General features: G+C 44.2%; 1 protein-coding gene and 1 long non-coding RNA gene across 14 annotated transcripts in view; one reads left to right on the top strand and one right to left on the bottom strand.

The window, feature by feature from the left end:
- The window catches only part of CUX1 (cut like homeobox 1), a 268600-nt gene that overhangs the window by 9952 nt on the left and 236484 nt on the right, over positions 1-22164 (bottom strand). For 12 of the 13 annotated variants that reach the window (XM_083806176.1, XM_083806175.1, XM_083806173.1 and 9 more), the window contains one exon: positions 8549-20259. The exons of the other annotated variant lie outside the window; for it this stretch is intronic. In XM_083806176.1, coding sequence (XP_083662302.1) covers positions 19542-20259 — 718 coding nt within the window. In that variant the 3' untranslated portion in view covers positions 8549-19541. Of the gene's footprint in view, positions 1-8548; positions 20260-22164 lie in introns of those variants that run through there. 13 annotated transcript variants of the gene reach the window in all.
- LOC310884415 lies at positions 419-9140 on the top strand. Its single transcript, XR_014574202.1, has 2 exons — positions 419-3542; positions 3714-9140. It is a non-coding gene; the product is annotated as an uncharacterized lncRNA (long non-coding RNA).

Consider the following 22164-nt stretch of genomic DNA (forward strand, 5'->3'; position numbering starts at 1 on the left):
CCAGCCTGTCTCGGTGTGATGAGGACAGGGGGTGTCTCCGGAGCTGGGCTCAGAGGGGACCAACCCTGCCCCATGGCACAGGTGAAGGCTGCACGGCCCCCAGGTCCCCGCCCATCTGATTTTCCATGGAGGAGCATCCTTCCAGTTGCTCCCCCAAGTAAAACCCATACCCTAAGCAGCCTCCCTGCTGCAGGGATACAGGATACGTCCCTCGGTGCCTGGATTTCCAGGTGGGTGAAAGCTCAGGTCCCAGCCGTGCCAGTCCCTCCCTGATAATTCCTGCTGTAATTATCAGCCTGGATTCCAGGCAGCTGGGAGGCAAAACCCCTCCTTTATCAGCAGCCAGGCAGCGAAGGCAGTGCCGTGCTGGGGGGCAAGGGCAGGGCCGTGCCCGGGGGTCGCCTGCCCATACCCAAGACTTGAGAGGGAAGGTGTGAGGCGTGCAGCTCCGTGCTGGCACCACCACCGATCCTGCCAGCCCCAAAACCAGCTGTAGGTCGGGGTCCTTGCAAGGGGCTGGGTCGATGCCCTGCAGATGCTGGTGGATTTGGGCTCAGGGTACCAGCGATGGGGCTCGGATGAAATCATGCCCAAGCAACCGCTGCTTTCCTGCAAAACACAAGCTGTGCCAGTGCAATTTTTTCCCCTTTTTCTCCAGAAAGCGATTCTTGCGTTATCCATAAGGGACCGAGCTTGTCTTCAGGGAAAGGGAGAGGTCACATGCCTCAGATACAACGCACTATTTTATTTTATTTTTTTCGTCTTTTCCCCTTGCATGTTTGCTTTTTGGAGGCCCGGGCAAAAAGCCCTGCGCAGCCCCCCGGCAGCTGCACTAGCCGAGCAGCCCCACCGGAGGTCAGTGTTCCGCAAGCAATGGGGAACACCCCGCGCTCCCAAAGCATGGGTGGCCTGATGCGAAATGCTTGCATTAACAAGATTTGGAAAGAAGAAAACCTCTCCCCTACGGTTAATTATTTAATTGACTGTCTCTTAAAATTGCATTAAAATGTAATTGGGAAGCTCTCCCTAGCCAAAGCTGGGAGCCCAGTGGGGCCCAGCGCTGCGGAAGGCAGCCCCAGTTGGCACGCACGGGGCCGATGGTGCTGCGGGTGCACCGTGCCCGAGCGGGGCAAGGACCCTGCCCCAGACCCCTCTGCAAGACCCAGCCCTGGTGCCCAGCTCCCTGGTTTCTCTCTGAAATGGTCATTTTGCTTCTGGGGTGCATGGGGTGAGTTTCACAGTTTGCTTAGGAGAGCAAAAGGTCAGCACAGAAACTCGTCTCCCACTCAAAAAGAAAAGTTGTGTCCTTCCTCCCCCAGGGTTCACTTCCAAGGCTTTGGCCACTCTTCCACAAATGGGCCATGAAAACAGAAAAGACAGGAACCACGTCTAATACAGAAGTGCATGGAGCCTCCTCTGACCCCCCTGCCCTAGTATCTTTCTTTGCAGCTTTTTAAATCACAACTTTCTCTGCTCGGAAGGGCAGAGGCCACCAGCACTCCCCTCCAGCAGCAGCAGGCATTCCCCAGGTCACGCCAGGCTTCAAGGCTGAGCAAAGAGCATCTGCCTTTGTCTCCTCCTGGCTCTGACCCTTCACATGTGCAAATACCTCAAACGCTGTGGAGGACGGACTGGTGCTGCAGAAGATAATGAGACAAAGCAGGTGACAGACCTGAGGAAACCGGCATTTTAAAACCCTGTATCTTTATCCTCAAAATTCTTCGTCCTTGACTTTTCAGGCAAGAGAGAAGTCATCTCCAACGTGCCAGGCCTCGCCCTGACATGGCTTTACGAATAAAAGCATTGACATGCAGCAACTGGACGGCCCGGTGCGGGCAGAAGTCACCAGCCCTGCCTGGTGCCGCACTGGGAGGTCTGGTTGTTCCTTGCCAGCTCCACCCGATACCCAGAAAGCAAGTACCCGAGGCGGCAGTAGTGCTGAAACCCTTCTTATACCTTCCTGGGGTCCGTGGCAAGGTGGCCGAGCACATGGGAGCTGGACTGGGTTTTGCATGGGGCACTAGCGATGGTATCAGCAGTTGGCTGGGTGAACTGGAACCTTCTGGGACATGGTTTTCCTAATCCAAAACCTCCGTGACGCTGATCCAGAAGTCCTGAGCTTTCATCTGGCCTGGCTGGCCAGTAACACATTGGTCATTAAAGAGTTTCATGGTGTCTCTGTAACCATGCTCCCAGAAATTCTGCTGACACAAACTTGGGGTCTGAGCAAATCCATGAACCTCTGGTTCCCTGCCGCTGAACTTAGGCTACCACCTGAGCACCGCAGCCCTGCAGGACCATCCTGGGAATCCTGGACTCGAAGAGAAGCACCTCTCAGCAAACCGTCAGCCACAGGCCTCCTCCCACACAGCCTGCACAACTGACCTGGAGAAGCTGCGAGGGTCCCTGTTGCTGTCAAGAAACTTATGAAGTAGCACAGAACAGAGGTACTGAACAGAGCTTACAGTAAGCAGACACTAGAATAAAATCATGAAGACATATGATGCAAGGATGGGAAAGCCCAGGTCCCCTTTCTGCCTGATTACCCTGATTGCCTTCCCCTCTTCATCTCTCAGCTGCTGGATCTTCAGATCTTTCTGCCATGCCACAGCTCCCCCAGGATAGGTGAAGGGAGACTTCTGATTTCTTTTCTGCATCACTCAGCATCTGACCTGATGAAATACCTAACCCCAGTGGGGAAGGTGATGAGGCCCTCTGCAATGAACTTGCCCTTTGCAAAAGAATGGTTTTGTGGAAGGAAGAATAATATTGATAAGGCTCTTGAAATGCATCATATCCTGACCAAAACCGAATGAGGGATTAAAAAGAGCCTTGTCTGAGTCCATATGCTCTAAATACAATATCTGTCTGGTGCAATCTCCTGTAGGTCCAGCCTCCTGAGGAGCTTAGCCACAGGTGACACTGCCAAGAGATGCGTGCTTCTGGAAAGACGCAAAGTGTCCATGCAGACAGGCCGTGCGGCGTCTCAAGCAGAGAGAAAACAAACGGTCCTAAGTTGAGAATAAAAGATTTAGATGCCTCTCACACTTCCATTTTGGATAACACGGCCAATCTCGCGTGCCTCCAGGAGCTGCAAGTGAAAATCCTTGTAGCAAATATCGAGGAAAAGTCCTGAGGCGCCAGGCTCTGCAGCTCGCTGCGGGCAGCTCCAGGCCCGGCAGATGCAGGGGCTCTTCAGGAGCGCCCGAAGCCAGCGAGCCCAGCGCTGCCACAGAGCAACAGCAACTTTGACTCCTGTAACAAGCCCCAGCAATCGGACTCCCTTGGCAAATCATCCAAAATAAACAGCATCTGTTTTCACAGATGGAGAGAATTAAGACATACTAGCAACTTAGTTTGAAGTTATAAGGCCAGACATAAATAAATGAGAGGCAATCTTTCCATAAGATGGTGGCTTGATTACTGAGGATACAGACAGATGAATAAATCACCTTGGGGTGAGATAGGCTGTAACTTGCTACACATCCAAGAGACTGCAGTAACTGCTCATGTGAATCCTCTTAGCCCGAAGGAAATGAGAGGTAAGTGATATTGCTGAAGGGATCTGCAGGGTAGGAGCACACACATGGGCAGTTATTGCAAATTAGCTGATGCTCTGCACGTTCACACCCTCATTTGCCTCGTGGTAACTTTTTAATCTGCCTCTGTTACTGTCTGGCCTCCTTGGATTTACATAACTGTAAAAATATAAGAAAACAAGAAGAGAAATGATGTGGCATGCTTGAAGCTTTCTTTGAAATCTACCCTCAGAAGTCAACTGTAGTGCATTGAAATCCAGTACTTCAAAGGTTTTAAGCCTATTTTATTGACTGGAAGGAAGATGATGGTAAGATAACCAAGTCTTGGACTGCCTTGACTTTAAGGCTGAGAAACCCAGGCTCAAAGCCGGAGACTCGCTCAACACAAACACTGGTGTCTGAGTGCGCCAGGACGAGGCGCGAGATCCAAAAAAAGCAGCAGGAGCTGGGTCCTTTGATTTTTCCAGCTCGCTCAGCCTTTCCCTGCGTTGGGCCGCTCTGGTTAATGACCGGGTTGCTGAGGACAGTTACTCAGAAGTTGAAATAGTCATTACTACCCATGCAGAAACAGATGCTAAGGCTTTTTGGCATTTGTCTCCCATGAAAATTTCTAAGCCAACAAAGTCTCAGCTCCTCTTCTACCTGATGCCAGAGCTCCCAGGTTTATACATAAATTAAGGCACAATTTCAGGCTTTTAAAATACTTGGCATTTGGCTTTTAAGGAAGTCTGAAAAAGACAGTACTATTATTGCCCAAAGTCCTGCTCCCCTTCCAGGCGAGTCACAGGGAGATGACTTGACCCTGCGTTTTGTAGCTGAAGGGATGAGAGGGCGGTGTCCATATGTTGCAGATTCTGTCCTGGATGATTTTCTGTGTCCTCTTCTGGTCTATGAAGATGCCAAGGAACAAAAGATCACAGCCAAAATCCTTCTCACAATAGTGTCTTGTTGAAGGCCTTTTCATGTCTTACACCTCAACAGTTCCAGTTCCATCTTGGCCTTTCTGTAGTGTGGGACAACATTTCTGCATGGTCCACAGTTGCATGGGGACCATTTATTTGGTCTTAACTTTATGCAAAGTCTCTTCCTTGGAGCTGCTGTTGTTGTGAGCTGTCAGCAGGCCGAGAAACAGGATAAGAAGGCAGGGATGATTTAACATTTCTTTACTGCAAGGCGTCAGAGCCCTGCCTCTCAAATCTAGTGGGTCCTCTGTGGTGCAAATTGCTCAGAAGTAAATGCTAATGAGCAGCTTGGAGCAGAGGAGCCCAGCCAAGCTGTTTCCTGAGGTCCACCTCACCTCCTAAAGCAAAGAAGGAACACCACCATCACCCGAAGGGTGTATATTTTTCCAAGAATCTCCTAAGAGTGAATAAAGATAGCGGAGATGCAAGTCAAGTGCTCCAGAAAGCCCATCACTACAGAAGTCACACAAGGATTGGTCTTTTGGGACATTTTGAAGTAACCTCTCTAGAGATCTCCAGAGGGAAGAAAGTTCAGTCAACTCTGAGAGCACCTGTAGTAGCCAGCGTGCCCAGATCGTGTTAGTCTGGGAATCATCTTGGCCTGCAGTTTTGCTTACCAGAAGCAATCAGGCTGTCCTCGTTTATCACCTCTGTACCTGCCACAAGATTTGCACATTTTCTCAAAAGGAACAAAAAAGAAAAAAGATGACAAAAAGAAAGGGATGATGACATCTCTAAAAGCCACATGAAACTCCTAGGCACCATCTACCTTATCTTTAGCCACTGTTACCAGCCCTGGGAAAGCTCCAAGGATGAAGTGCAATGATTGCTCTTCAGAGGCAGAGGCTGCAGGAGAAGACATCAAGAACCTTCAGCGATGTCCTCTGGGGCTGCATGCAGAAGGTGCGCAGACCTGGCTGGCAAGGGCCAGGACTGGAACTAGCCAAGGCAAGAAGAACAAACCTTATTTTTACTTCCATGTACTGTCAAAAAGACAATAAAAATAGGGACAGTAGGAAGCAGATCACACCTAACAGCCTGAGGACGAAGTCTGAGAACTCTTCTGCCCAGGTGACAAAGGGTTGGGAGCACAGGGAAAAGGCCCTTCACCCGACCTGCTATGCTCACTACACGGGAGGAGACTCCCTTGCAGACTTCATCAGTGCCCTTAGACACAACTGTGAAGGTAACTTTGGGGAAGAGCAAGAGGAGTGAGATGAGGGCCCGCCTCACAGCACCTCATGGCCCAAGGCCTGATTTCTGGGTAACGAAGCAAAACAAGGCGGCCTCCTCTACACTGCTCCGTGGCCTGGCCCGAGTTGGCCAGCCACAACGCCCACCTCTCCCTGCACACAGAGGGGCACAAACCTAAAGGCCTGGGGGAAAAATGGCTCCTGAAAAATTGCGGGGCCCCACACTTTGAGGGATGGATCATTTTGATGCCCCTGGGCTGTCATTAAGGAGCTGTTCGCCAGCTCCTGGCCTTTCTCTGCCAGCTGCTGGGGGAGGAGTTGCAGGCATGATTTCTGCTCCCTCCCCTCCTTTTCCCCCTTTCCTTTTACCATGTCTCTGGAATTTTGAGGGCCTGACGGGAAGGGAAGGGTTGAGGGATTTCTCCTTCTCTTCCTCCTGGCCCAGCCACTCCAAAATAAACAGCCCCCAGAAAAGAAACACAGTGCCACTTAATAAATTCACCCTGTAAGGAGAGAGATTTCATAGAGGAGCGGCTTCTTTCCAAGGGTACTAAGATAATTACATGGGTAACTAGGAAGAGTTCAAGAAAACAGTTTGAATTTTCTTATCAGTTTCCCATAGCTTGGAGCAAAAAGAAAATAAAATGCTTTACTATAATCAAATCATGTTTTCTGAAGCCCTCTGTTGGCAAGTACACAATTTCTTCAGCACTTCCATTAAAACAGAAACACTTAGGAGAAAATGATAGCAGCTTGAAATGGAAATTAGTGGGGCCCAAGAGCACCACGCCAGCTGTTTGCATGGCCCTCACCTGCTGGGATGTCCCCTTGTCATGGAAAGCCAGACCGCCTCTGGCTGGCTGCAGGGCAGGAGCAGGCCCATGGGCAGTACCTGTGGCCCCGATCTGCTCCCCTGGTGCTAACTTAGTCCCGTACGTAAGGACACTACAAACCAGGCTTTCTCCCATTAACTCAGCAAATGCTTGTAGTATAAAATCTCACCCTTGCTACAGCACCTAATTCCAGAAGCAGCTATCGACCAGCTGAAACATTATTGACACCCAGGCATGCCACAGTGCTGACATGAAGTGCCTGTGGGATCATGCACCGCATGCTTCTCCTTCTGAAAAGGGCTTTTCAACATCCTTCTGAGGGGCTACCAAATGAAGCTGTGGCTTAAGATTCAGCTACCTCCATGGAATACCCCAGGTATCTGCTCCTGACTTCTGAGATGCGTCCCTGTGGTTTTGGTTACCCTCTGAGTTTCCAGAAATAAACTTCTGAAGATGCAAGCTGAAGAGGTCAGTCTGGTTTTATACTGGGTGCATGATTCTGAGCTACACCAAACCCCCTCCACCTTCTTCACTACCAGGTCTGTGCTTTCACAAGTATAAGGCATCTTTTAATGATAACATGGTTTTAGTACGTCAGTGCCAATACCGCCATACCTAAAGAAAAGTGTGACTTATAAATATGCAGATTAACCAACTTGAGTCATAACACTATAAAAGTGTAGGTGTTCAGCATCAAGCTTAAAGCGATTAGGATAAAATTATACAAGACAATGCCACTTATAGCAATCAACAGTGTGACTGGTCATTAAGCACTAGGAAAAACAAGTGTTAAGCCCAGGACCTTTACAACCTGTGGAACAACCTGTCAGACATTTCAAAAACAGAAAGCACATGTTTACAAAGGAATGAAGGCATTATACAGTACGTTCGATCCATTTTAAAGTGACCCACTCCTGCAGGATTTTTCAAAGCTCAAGATGGCAAAGAGGGAGAGCAAAAGCAAGCACCCGACGCTGCGCCACGGGGCTGAGAGTGAAACCAGCTGGCTGGGTCCCTGCAGTACCTGGAGGGAAGGGAGCATGTGGGGAAAGCCCGTCCCAGCTACCCGATCTCCAGGATAGCTAGCTTGACATTTGGGATAAAACTATAGCAGATTTCCGACTTGGGCTTCCAAAACTCCTCCCGCAACACTGAGCATGTCCTACTCTGTAGGAAACAGCCTAGGACATAGCAAATGTGCTTACAGCCTGGTGCAAAAAATACATAGGAAATGTGCATACCTAATGCAGTTAAGGAAGAGACAAAGTAAACTTAGTTCCTTCAAAATAAATTCCAATTCAAAAAACACAATTCAAAAAGCAGACACAGCAGGCCAGGTAAAAGAGCAGTACACAGGCACGCACACACACACACGCTACCTGAAAACCAGAGTATTCAAGCTAGAGGTTTATTCTACTGTTTTTTTAAAATGTAATTCAACTGATGGGTTAAAATATCAGTTCTTTACCAAGACCAAACTTTAAATTCTCTGTAACGACTCAGTATATTTAAAGGAACAACATCTTACAAGGCACTAAAAGATGAATTCATCTTTAGATAAAGTATCTGTAAAAATAAAGAGTGAGCCAAGTATCCATTTTCATTTTTGAATGTCAAGCGCTTCTGACCTCAATTTCTTTAATCTGTTTTTTGTCTGTTTTTTAATTAGCTAATAATATTGTTCTGGTGCTCAGCACAATCCCCCTTGCAGTCTCAGACTCAAAACACATCTTTTCTGCCCGTGAAGCTGGGTGTGCACCTCTCACTGACAACACTTGAATTTCACTGAAAAAGGATACGTTTTGGAAGTCCAACACTTAAAGAAAGTATTGAAAACAACTCCCTTCTCCCCTCAGAAACTGATACACGGGATGTACATTTTTGTCCCCATGGTAAACACAAATCCCCACCGAATCCAGCCCCTTCATTCCCCTGGACATTACTGACAGAGTCAGAACACCAATGTAAATGTTTGCTGCTTGGACTCAGGTCTCACCTTAATAAAGACAGCCCACACGTAATTGTGTTTGTATAAAAGATATTTACTTCAATTATCACACCTAGGGTGCTAGTGAATAATAATAATAATAATACATCGTGTGAGTTTCATACAGTGATATTGCTTCTCCATATCATATAGGGACCGTTGTACAGTGCTGAGAACAAACATTATATGGCTAACCAAACAAAGACAGAAGAAACAATGCCATTCTGCTGACGGAGGGAGCGCTTCCCTGCTACTGCCAGCCATATAAACTCTTACTTTTTATGTTTAAACAAATACCAAGAAATAAAATGTTACAAAAGATGAGTCACAGCAACACAATGTGGGCTTCTCAAAGCTACTTGTACAAAAAATGACACTTTTTTGGTCAATTGGGTCTTTGTGAGGATCTTTTTTTTTTTAATCTGTGATTGTGAATATAACAAACAAGCTCTAAAAACATCTAAGACTTAGTGCGTTACAGAAAAAATATAAAATACTGCTAAAAATGTAAGACACCACAATACACTGGGGTAAAAACTGAGCTTATTATTTAAAAAAAAAAAAGTTCTCAGGAAAAAGTACACCACTTTCTGTTTGAGTTCATCTTGTGCTGTGTTAGTAGTCGGGGCATTTCAAAGGTCTGCCCATTATCATGGCAAGTAGTTATTGCACAAATGCAAAGAGTTAATTTTTTTAATAAAAAATGAAAAGGGACATGAGGGAAACAATTAAAAAAAAAAAAAAAAAGAAATCCCCCCCACCCCAGCCAGCCTCCATCTGCTTTGGAATTAACGTCCAAATTCGTACATTTGACATTCGCGGAGCATTTCCAGCGAGTGGGGCGCACAGTGCCCGCTTTTGTGAAAGGAACGGCAGAAAACGCTTTGCAACACAGAAATGCATAGAGTATTCTGACAGGAACAAGCTTTTTCTTTGCTGAGGTTATCCAATTGTTACCATAGGGCCTTTTTTTCTTTTCTTTCAGACTACGTCAAAGGAAAAAAAAAACCTCGCGTGGGAAATGCATCTGATGGTTTTTAGTGGGACACCCTCGAAAGGCAAAGTGCAAATTTGCTTCCAAATCCACAGAAGTGGTGATGTGCCCTGCAACTAGCTCAGCACCTTCCCCCTTTGCCCACCGTAAGGTCTTACCGTGGGGCCGGCCAGCTCGGTGCTCACCGGTGGCCCTCTGCCCCGTCCCTCGTCCCTCGTGCAGACACGCGCTCCCCCGCCGCAAGCAGGGGGAATTTCTAGCGCAACGGTTTTCATTTTTGCTTCTGCAGCTTTTCTCCCGCTCACTCGTGACGTGTTACCTAGCCAGGGACAGCCTGTCTGAACGTGTTTCCACACCGCAAGAAAACTTAAACAACTCCTCCGTGACAAAGATCAATTTACAACGTGCATTTCCAGAGTTCACACCAGGAAAAGTTGCTGCTGCACCAGGTGTTTTTTTTTTCTTTTTTTTCCTTTTTTTTGGATTTTTTTTTTTATTATTTTTTTTTTTGTTTTAAATCTTGACCAACTTCGAATGAGAAGAAAATCAGCTTTGAATTCAGAAATTCAAACATATGCCAACAAAGATGAACATCACAGGAAACCAGTCTCTCATTTTAAATTAACACGCGAGTAAATCACAATGGACTTTGACAAAGGGGCACTGCATCTTCATGAAATTCTCAGTAGAGGCTCTAGGAGGCTAAGGGTATTTTCTCTCTCTGTATATTTTAAGTCTCTTCTCTCACAACTGAGGCTTCTTATTCTCAGTCCTAAATTATTTTAAAACTATTTAAATAATATTATTTATTAGGCATTTAGATAAAATACTTTTTTTTTTTTAAAAAAAATGATTGCTCTAGGAAACACAACAGGGGCACAATGATATGGATACGAGCTGACAGCACCCCACTCCATCCAACTTTCTCCAGTGTCTGCTCACGGGATATGTATACTCCTGTTGTGTTTGTATCAAATAAAAACAAACCTCAAAAAAAAAAGAAACTGTTAAAATTAATCTCATAAATAGGAAATGTTAGATTGTTTTCCTAATTACAAACCGCCTTTATATATTTCACCTTATGATGCTGTAGAGAGAGCAAGCTTGGAGCGTGACACAGAAGTGCTGCTGAGGGCTGAGGATGCAGGTGGGAGGAAGCCCGAGCTTCGCCAGACCCAACGCGACGGGACTGACCCTACAGTGCCTCGGCCCCCACAGCCAGCCCTGAAGACAAGACAGACAGCATGGATTCCCAACGGCACGAAGGACACGTAGCAGTTAGCGAGGGCTGGAGCCCATGAGCGGTTCCTGAACGCGGACAGACCTGCGGGCACAGCACGGGCCTTGGGAGCGTTAACGCCACCGGGCAATGCTGGGCTTTCGAAGCCTGTACCCTCCGTGCTGCTGGAGCCAAGCCAGGCAGGGCTGTTCGTCAGGAACCCGATTTCTCTAAACCAGTGCTTGCGCTCGCCTGGGTTCAGTGGACGGGGCCTCCAGACGCAGAGTGAGAATTTCTATTGCACAAAGACTTAACGCACAGTGTTTGAAGTGCTCAGTAGCAAGGGGGCAACTAACGCTGGGCCACGCAAGTGCTCCTTGGTTGGCGCTTGCTTTCCCCCCACCCAAGTGAAAAGCTGTGAATGCTGCGATCTAGATCACTGTGCTTTAGATTATTCTCCACGAAGAGATTAGAAAATAAGGCACATAGCTTTCCAAGTATAGAAAGTTTGTTAAAGACTACATTTTAGGAAAGTAGCGAGAACTAAAAACTTAATGGGAAATGCAGTAACGTACAGGATTTTGATGACATGCCTGTTGAATTAAAATAAAACCATTTCGAACTAAACTAACCTCTTTCCCCCATAAAAGACCTTTCCATGATCCCCACCTCCTAAGGAGGTGAAAGGAAATGGAAGCCCTGCTCAAGGAAAAAGAAAAGGACGACACAGAGGTGACCTTGCTTATTCCCCACACGTCTCCTTTAGGAGCCAGATGCTCAAGCACTCGCAGCAGAGCCTGTACCAGCATCCAGAGGTAACTAGGTACTTTGGAAACACTTTTAAAGCTAGTAATAATTTACTCACATAAATAATACATCAAAATAGTACTAAGGGTCTAATGTAAACTAACAAAAGCCAGAGAAGTCTGACTGAAGGACTGATTGTAGAAAACATTTTTTTTTTAGTTACTTGGAGATAGGATTGTACTTCAGAGCGAGTCAAGTGCCAAGCTTTAGTTCTTCTCTTGAAAACACAGCACTTGGCTTCCAAGAGGAACTGTGAAGTAGAGAATTTCAATCTCATTCCCAAGAATACTTGAATATTCAGCTCAGGGAAAGCAAGAACAAACCACTTGCTTGTATTTGTTACTTGGCTAAATTTACCGATCAGTGGTTTTTGCAATTGTTTAAATACATGGCAAAATTCTTTACTCTCCATCTTCCCACTGTACATAAATACAGCAGAGTATAATTTACTTGTGCAGCTATCTAGCATATTAACTTCTCCTAGGCCACATCATAGCAAAACCCTCACACCAACTGTTACGGGATGTTACAGACAAAGTTTGACCCTTAATTTCAAATTACCTGGCTTTTGCACATCTCAGACCCTCGGAATTATTTTTATGTATTCTGAACATGATCTTCTCCCTCCCCAGGTTAGCTGAACCTGCATATCTCAAGAAATCCGACCTCTCAGATGGATAATCCTGCATTTACAACACGGAACTTAGATCTGACAAATGGGAAAATAGCATGCTATGCATTAAGATACAGCGTAGTTTTAAGCCTCCACTCACCTATGCCCCAAATGATTTCATGGTTCTGGCTGTAGCAATTCTACTGCCCCACCGAGACCAAGCATGTAAATACTATACATAGAGGGGGCTTCCCATACTGGAATCATGTACATACACACACTTAACAACTCCTAAAAATGCATATTCATTACCCGCATCGACAGAAGATGTAACACGACTTAATGCCATGATTCCTGTTACCAACAGAGAGATGGTGCTGTTATGAACATTACCACAGAATTACACAGTAACTATGCCACAAGCAAGTGTGTCACCGAAGCAGCAGGGAACTCCTGGCCTGACTCTCCACTTCCATGGATCTTTGGATGAAGATTGTACTACGTCGTACAAGTGTCTCTAAGAATCAAACAGAAAGTCAAAGACGTGATATTGTGGGGACTTTAGCCATCTACTTTAGCTGTACTGTTTCCTATGTTATTTTGCTATGGTCAGGAATTCAGTCATTCTTGGCATGTGTCTGTTTCAACAGACAACCAGAAACGATACTACGAAACCAACGGTTTTGGTCATAAGAAATAACAGAACTGTGGCAAAACCCTTCTACTAGCATCACACGAGTAAAGCAAGCCTGAACAATGGCAGAAATTGCCCTTTGTAGAATAGCTGGACAAGGAAAAATACAATAATCTCATTAATTTTTTAAAAGGGGACATTCCCTTTTAAAGCACTTTTGTGTCTCAACATGTTTGTGACTAGTAATGAAAAACCAACCCTGTGCATCAGACCATTTTTTTCTCATTCATAAACTAGTTGTAGCAATGCACGCTTCCCTGGACAGCCAAGGGTTTGGGGTTTGACACAGAGGTTGTGGGCAAAGTGGGTGCCCTTGGTCGTTGGCTGTACCAGAGGTTCTCACTAATAAAACTTCAATGAAAGACTTTGTTCAGCTGGGAAATGACCTTACAACTAACAACTTGCATCCCGTATGCCACAGTACCACTGGACTGGGGGGAAAATCATCCCTGAGGAGAGAGATGGCACCACTCACACACCTATTTTAAGGCTTTTTTAAAAACTTAAGTGCACAGGCCTAATGCTAACCTTCTCCAAAAGGATAAATTTCACCTTCAGAGCATAGAAACTTTATAACCTTGCATATTAACGGGGTAGGGTACATGACCTGGTCATGTAGGATTAGTCCCTAGGCATAGCATAAAGGGCTTGTCTTGCTTTAAAGTTCATTATTAACTATATTTTACATATGGCATAGTCAATACATCCCACAAAAGGGACGGGGAGGAAAGAACTTATTTGTGAAATAATATTTCTACATTTCAGAGCTCAAACGCATACGTGAAGGAGACAGGGACCACTAGGTCACTTCTCAAACTGAGAAGGTTAAGCCAGAAAAGAAACTTAGATCTTGTGCTTTCCAAGCCAGAGATTCTCCTTGCAATTCAAAACCATCCAGCAAGATTTTAAACCGCTGGAAAAAAAATAATATATATATTTTTTTTGTACAGAATTTTTAAATTCTCTCTTTTTTCTTTTTAATAAGTTGATTGTATATGCAACACAAAGGAAGAAAATGTTGATGTTCAAGTAGTGGGGCAACAGAAAGTGCAAGGGGAATGCAGCAGGCCAATGTATGTGTGAACTGAGTACTGCTTTACAGCTGTTTTGTCTGCGTGAGTCACATTTAGGAGTAAGAAGATATGAGCAAATTGTCTCAGCAGGGTCAAAACCCAATTCACTCCCGGGAAAGACATGATTTGGTTTTAGTGAATGTGAAATCACCCTCCCCCCCCACGTAAGAACCAACTTCTCTTCTCCTGTGTCTCTGATAGTCTTCAAGAAACACTCACAGCACAGGACTCAGCCACACAGGGTGGCTCTAGGACAGAAAACACTCTAGGATATGTACAGAGTCAAGAAGTAAGAAGAGAGAGTTTAAGAAACTCACATGTTAAAAAGACACAAATGAAGCAAAAATAGTGCCCTCCATCTGCATGCAACAAACTGCTTTTCTTTCAGCTTGCAACAAATTGCTAAGTAAGATTTCTGATCTCTTTGCAACCTTGCTAAAGGCACTAGTCCAGATTACTGCAACATTTAAGTTTAAATAAACTGATTTGGATTTAAGTGCAAGGAAGTATCCAAAACCAACGGTTTTTTTTTCATGTACTCTCATAATTTATACATGGTCAAAATATTATTTTTTCCTGTTTCTAACCAGCCCTGTTTTTGCCAGAAGCATTTTTGTTTCCTATAAGTTTTAAGAATACTTGGAATTAGTAATTTTAAGATGGAAAACGACAGACTTCTGACTGCAACTGTGCTAGTGGGGACTGTAATCACTGTTACCATTTTCCATTATTTCAGTATATTACTTTGTCAGATCTCCCTCACCCTAATTTAGGTAAATGTATCACCTTTCTAATTTGAGTTACCATCAGAATGATGCACCTCTATAGCTAACTATTACTCCCATTAAAGGACTGAAAACCAGCAACTTTTAAGTAATTGGATAGAGAATATTGCATAGACTTGTCGTATTCATTAACCCCCTTCTCTACACCATTCCCATATGAACAAGTTTGATAAAACTAATGTGAGGATCTTTCACCTAATGAGAAAGGCACATGTAAATATATATTTTTCTCTTTAACTATATGACTGATCTTTCTTATTACAGCAAAGAGTTTTTTACTGAATATTCACTAATTCATGATAAAGACAGAGTGCACTGATAAAGGTTCCTTTAAAACGTGGCTCTATTTAGAGACATTTTAGAGATGAATAAATAAAATGGTCGAATTTTACGGCATCAACAACAACTTTAACTAGAACCATTTCTGCCAATCGTAATGTGCAATCCTGTCATCTGAAATTTGTATCCTCAAATACAGAAGTGCATTGAAAATCACACTGGATGACCCCTCTGCCAAGGGATACTCTTCCCTTACTTTTACCTAAACAAGTATTACACCTTTTGCCTTTCCTAACCATCCAGAAAGAAAAACGACAATTTTTTGCTGCAATATAAAGGTATTTTTGTTAAAATAGCCTGGGCCCTTCATCCACAGCTTTAGAAGAGGATAGAACTCGATATAGAAAGAGAAAATAAAACTATTTTTAAAGAACCTCGAGAAACAAATCAGAACAAAATAGACTCTGGCATTACAGCTTTTCTGAAAACTATCTGTGCTTTCATCCATTGGGAGAAGAAATGTCATCAGTGAGTGCTCTGCTCCCAGGCTCCGTGCTCTGCAAAATGACCATGCCATGGGACGAGCCCCAGGTCCCCTGTGCCTCTGTAACACCGCTCGCCTTCCCGCGCAGTGACCGAAGAACATAAAAAGCCCCAGTGCTACTCTCTGGCATTTCTTCTCCTGCAACTTTTTTGCCCTTTTCTGTTAATCACGTAAAAAAAAAAGTTACTCCAATACATATTTTTTCCTAAAAGCGTTACTTTCAAATGCCGCGCAAGAACAGAAATACAGCTAAAATCTTTCAGTGTTGCTGAAGTTAAGTCTCTGAACCAGGGAGGTCTCTGCCCGTTCGGAAAGCCAGTAGGTAGCTCATCTCCAACAAGAGAATCTCAGCAGTAGTTCAAGCTAATCCGTTTTGCTTTCCAATGGAACAGAAAAGCAGCTGTGACCTTGGCTAAAAATCGGGAACAAACAGCTGGGAGCATCACTTCAACTCTACGAGCTCGGTCTGAGGGTGTCCGTCTGCCCGTGCCCTGAACGAGGCGCTCACCAAGGGACCCCGAGTGACGCCCAGCGGGGCGGCCGGGCTGCCCCCACAGCATCTCAGCAGGCTAATCCACATTCAACGCAGATCATTAAATATGAAACAACAAAAGGAGCTAAGCCATTAATAAAGTGCCAAAAATATAGGAAATACTGACAGCATTTGATTTGATTAATTTTATAATAGATGCCAATGACAACCCTTGGCAGGATGGAGTGACTTCTGACTTGTGAATGCTGTCTTTATCCAGCAAAATTACATGATTCAAATGTAATAATGGAGCTTAGAATTAACAGTTAGTGTTATAACAGAAAAATTTCCTCTAGGGCAAGCTACAGATATGCATTTTAAAAACCATTATAGCATTAAAAACTGGGCAGATGCTAAAGAACCCTAAAGAACTAGTGGAAACCTGAAAAGCAATCTAAAAACAAACAGGAAAAAAAAAAAAGATACAAGTTTCAAGGCACTTACGTATTGCTTATTAAGAAGAGAGATCGACCTTAAATGCTGCATTTGTGTTCAACCTGTGAATACAGTTCTGCTGTCGGATAATGCAGCAAGAGCTCTCAGTAAGCATTATGGAATGCAATTATATCGACACAGGCACAAGAACAGTTTGGGGAATATTAATTTAAAAAAATGATCAAACAGAAAAAAACCCACAAAACCTCCCTATCGAGAAAGCTGAGAGTAACCACTTGACTGCATCAAGCACCTGGATCTCAAATCAGCAGACAAGGACAGTAGAAACAGACCGGCAAATGTACTGCCTAGAATTACCTAAAGAAACAAACAACCACAACACAACCTGAACCGAACAATAAAGACAAAAATTCAGAACATAAAATATCTCTGTCTTCTCGTCAGAAGTTTTGCTTCATGGCTGAAGACGCATCTTGTTATGACTTGTATTAAGGTAGGCGTACTTTTACCAGGACGCGCATTTATAGATGGAGCTGTGCTTTTTACGTCAAACCAGACCATTGTACAGATACAGAGAGGTAACACTTTGCTTCACCACGTTATTTCCCTCGCTGGCCATTCCCGTGGACTAACTGCACTCCAGATAAGAAGCCAAAATCGCTTCCAGTACGGGCTGTCACACACCGGTGTTTGCTATTACAGACCATCTCCTCAGCTCATCACAGAAAGGGGCCGTTGCTCTCTCTGTTCCTCGATTTTAGTTTTGCATCACAAGTCCCCAATACCCAAGGAGGTACCCTGAAACAGCTAGCAGTAAAAAGAGGAAACAAATCCCTGCCTTTCAGCCTCCTAGAGCCTTCTTTTCTTAATCATGAAAAGGATTGATTTTAGTGTACTGATTCTTAATTTGTGAAACTTGCGCTAAGTGCTGCTGTTGCATGTTAAGAGACTGTAAATGAAATACATAAGTTCTAAAACATCATGCAAGAAATGTGGTTTCACATCTTACAGTCAAAAATCCTACTAATGAATTAATACAAGCACACTGAGGTGTAATATTGGGAACATACCTTTAAAGTCGGAACTCCTCTCCCCATCCCTCCCTCCCCCAAAATCAGAAAAGTAATATTAATTAAACTTAAGAAGTAATGAATGCACCATTAAAGTGTCATCAAAAAGATGCTGACCTAAGACAAAAGTTCAATGATACACAATACGGTCAAAAAGTCTTCAATCAATAATATACAGTATGACAACTACATCTTGTAAATTATACCCAATACTGCCGGCAGTCTATCCCTCTAAAGAATATTTGCCCCCTTTCATCCCTTCCTAACAATCAGATAATAAAATACAGCACCTATAAATAAGCAAAAAAAAATTATATATATATATATTTATATATATATATATATTCCGAAATCATCTATTGTTAGTTTTAAAGATATGGCAATAAAGGAGTCTAAATTAGCAAACTTGTAGAAGCCATAACTGATAAAACAGCTTATTGAAAAAAGGTGGCAGTAATGCACTCTATGTGTGCACAAGTACGTAAGAAAATACACAGACGTATAAAATTGCACGCACACACTCACACACACACATCCTTCCACGCACCTCTATGCTCACGCATATACATATAGACAACAGGAGGAGTTAGAGACAAGTTAGAATTTGATTTGTACTTTGATCAGCCCTAACCTGTGCATAAAAAAATGGCAAAAGGCTGTATTTCTGCAGGGCAGAATGGGCTAGACTGGGACTCGAGAGCATGAACGTTTTGGTTTGGAGTTTGGGCTGCTTCCATCCTGGTAAGAGCCCGTCTGGTCATTGCCATGTACTATTTTTCCACATAAAAAATAAGCTTCCCACAACTAAAACATATTTAAAATCAGTGCTTGTGGTGGGAAGAGAGTCAGTAAATGGCCACCTACAGCAGGAAAACTTCTCTATCTGAGGCAGCTCCAGTCCCCTCTTAGTGGTGTGTGACAGCAGTCGTACACATGAACTACGCTTTCATCGGTTCCAGGTAAGCTGAACATTTCGGGTTACAGAATACGTCCCCGAAGTAGCAGGCTGAAATGTTACTGGCCAACGTTTTTTTGAGCTATCTGACTTTACTGAAAGGAAATCCTGTACACTACGAACCAAGTGAAATGATCAAGTACATGCTGTTTCTAAGTTGTCTCCTAAACCTCCTAGATATGAGGTCTGATCAGCGTGCTCTGTGGTTAGAGGTTAAAAAGCAGATTATAAAATACCTAGATTCAGATTTTTTTTTGTCCTGATTTGGCCTAAAATGGAGTGTATTAAACAAATTCTGGTCTGCAAAAGACCAGAATCAGTTAAAGCTATGAAACAATGTGCACTACGTGTCAATATTCTATTTCACTTACAAGAAAACACTAAGTCAGCTACCACAAATTAAGATATTTTCCTGATGTGACTTTTTTTTTGTTTTGTTAAAAAATATGTGGAGTAAATGTGTTTTTTCTTTTTTTTTAATTCAAAGTTTCAAACAACAAGATTCTTTTCTTTTCTTGAAAATATGTAGGAATCCAAACTAGTGTGTTTAGAGTCGGTTGACTGTGCAATCTCTTAGTGGCAACTGAACAGCTACAAAAAACTTTCTTTTTTTTTTTCTTTTTTTTTGAAAAATCTCCCCTTTTTTCCTGGTTTAAGAAGATAATAGTGTATTATCGCTCTGTAGCCATTAGATGGCAGATAAAAAGCCCCCTTTTAATATGTGGGTTTGATTTTTTTTTTAAACGTTTTTCTTTTTTTTTAAAGCCCACACCAAAGAGGAGGGCACAAGGCAAAGCTGTATGAGTTATTCCAGAAATTGTGGAAATCACTTAGGGCAATAATAAAAACACTTCAGGGTACAAAAAAGCTCGACTACACATTTCAGTTTTCTTCCTCGAAAACACAAACATAAATTGGGCTTAACGCTCCTTTTGTTTTCTATATGCACCTTGGCCTATGGCGTTTTTGCCCTGTGGCCCGCAGGGCGGTTAAGTGCGCAACACAATAAAACCAGTAGAGGTCCAGTTTCACTTCCCAGCTCTCCAGAGTTGGGTGAGTTTTAATCTCAAAACTCCCACTCGACAGCCTCTTCTCGACTCGCGGCCTTCTCCAAGCGGTGGATTATGTTGTTCAAGTTTGCTGCTTTCTTTTTCCTCAAGGAGCTGTCTCGCGTGTTCCTGGAGCTCGCGGCCTCGGAGAAGCTGAACAAGCTCTGGAGAGAGTTGGCTTTCTGCGAGCCTGCGGCCGGCGTCGAACTCGTACTTGGCACGCTGGAGATTTTCTCTGAACTTTCTTTTGACTTGTAGGAGCTCTCCCCTGTAAGGACTGAGGTGGAGGCAGCTGAGGTAGAGGCATCCCCTTCCGTGGCGGAGTTGGGCAGTGTCTCCAGAGCTTCTCCTGAACGCTGAGACCCCGCTGGAGAGCTCTGGCGCGGCGCTTTGAGCCTGCCCTCGTCATCGGTGTCCTCCAGGCTCTCCGCTCCCAAGAGGAACGGCTCCGCTCTCTCCGAAGGCCTGGCGCCAGGCAGTGCCTCTTCCCCCGCTTCCAGAGCCGACTCCGCTTGCCCTCCCTGAGACTTTGTGGTTGCATTGCTGTACTCGTCCGCCTCCGGACCGCTCGGCTTTCCTTCAGGTGGGCCTTCCGCGTCCACGCCATCGCAGCTGTCTCCCTCCGAGCTGTGAGCGGCTCTGCTGCTTCTCGCCGAAGGAGAATCGCTCGACCCGGCCTGGCTCTGGCTTCCCGCTTGGATCTCCTCGATGAACAGCTCCCGGCGGATGCGAGACCTAGGAGACAGAGGAAAGGGATGGTGAGGCTGCTGGTGGCCACGCAAAGCCTCGCTGCCACGTAACACGCACCTTCCCAGGGTACCGACACCAAAAACTTGCAACGCCCTTCCCTAAGAAGCCAGTTTGCCTTGGCTACAGGACAGCTGCAACAAGCTGGGGTGGTGAGAGCTCACATGCTCCAATTCAAAGGACTGGCGCAAAAGGCGTTCGGAAGAATGTGAAATATTGTCAAGATGCTCTTAATTTTGTTCTCCCTGGCCACACACCCACTTCTAAGCCTGCTGTGCATGGAAGGACCCAGGCTGCAAAACTTGGACTCCTCCGAAACACGGTGGGCGGAAGGTTGGTCAAACCCAGGGCTTTCAGCAGAATACCGTTTCTGGTAACGTGTTCAGTGCTTAGTTTTTGAGAGTGACCCATCTGACCTTAACCAGCATACTTATGGTAATGACTACCCGTTTTAATAACCAGAGCAGACATTATGGAACAAAGCAAAAACATAAACGTTATGTGGATAATCAATTCGTAATAATATGATTTGCGAAAACCCAACGAGAGAGTGTTTTTCCTTTATGATTTCAAATGAAGTAACATTCATAATTTTATGCTGAATTTTTACAGCTCTGGACTTGGTTTCATGGACAGAGATGAAAGGCTCTGCAGTCTCCTATTCCCACAGGATGTCTGACATCAGGAACATGAAACTTTACAATACACTGGACCCCAGAAGGGATGATTTTAAAAAATATGAATATATTTCTAGTAGATCCAGTGGAAAATAGCTTATAAATGAAAAAGAATCCAGACTTTACTAAAAAATGAACCACAATCTGTTTAAACAAAAAAGAAACAAGGAAAAGAAAAATCGAGAAAAAACAGCCACCAAGGAGAAACCAAGATGAAAGAAAGTTCATCGTTGTGAAACCCCTCCGGGGAAGCACAGCCTTCTGACAGGTTGTCAGTCTAGAAGCTACTCTGACTTCTGTCTTATTTTTTATTTAAAAAATCGATTTCAGAACATGAATAGTGACAAGGCAAGCAGTGCATTTCAAGGGAATTAATACACTCCATGTGTGGCTAAAACTACTTGGTGTTTCACCTTGTGCCTCCTGTTTCTGGAAGCATGTAATAATCCCATAAACACACTGCCTATGCCATTTAACTTAGGTCCTTCCTTCTTCCTTCTCTGCTTAGGATTTTCCATGATCCTCCCAAGCACAACTGAACAGTTTATGAAAAAACATCTTAGGGTCTAGTCAACTCTTTCTCTGTAGCACCCCATCAGCAGTAAAAGCTTACGAACACTGTTCAGGTCCCAGTCTGCAGCCTCAAAGACCTGTGATCAAGGACGAAACTACAAAGGGAGAGTTTAGCAGAACTTTATCTGTCAGACTGGAAGCAACAATTTTGGTTTTAACCAGGGAGAATTGCTAAGGGTCTTGCAGATGACAAGTAAAACACCGTCCCAACACAGATGGCTTGTAAGAATTTTTCATTTATCCCTGATCTTGCTACAGAAAACAGCACACAATGGAAAAAAATGTGATGAATGCAAAACACCATCTGAATACTGCTTTTGAAGCTAATGATATTATTGACTTGCTTGAAATGCAACAGACTATTTCAGCAGTACTTGCTGACTCTACACTTTTGAAGGATTTAGGGGGTCTGCAATTTTCCCTAGGAGAATATTATACACCTAACAGCAGACCACAGGTGCTAGCATTAATTTTCTATTACCATTAGTTGCATGCATCCTGGATTATCAGGCTGTGTTCATGCCTACAATCTCCCTGCATGGATGCCAATACAGAACATGCTGCTTCTGTAACATTCACCAAGTCAGGAGAGGAAACGGGTAAGAGCTTCATGCCCGCATAGCATTTAAAATACCTCAACTCC

This window comes from Anser anser (assembly GCF_964211835.1).
Source record: "Anser anser genome assembly, chromosome: 20".
Classification (NCBI taxonomy): Eukaryota; Metazoa; Chordata; class Aves; order Anseriformes; family Anatidae; genus Anser; species Anser anser.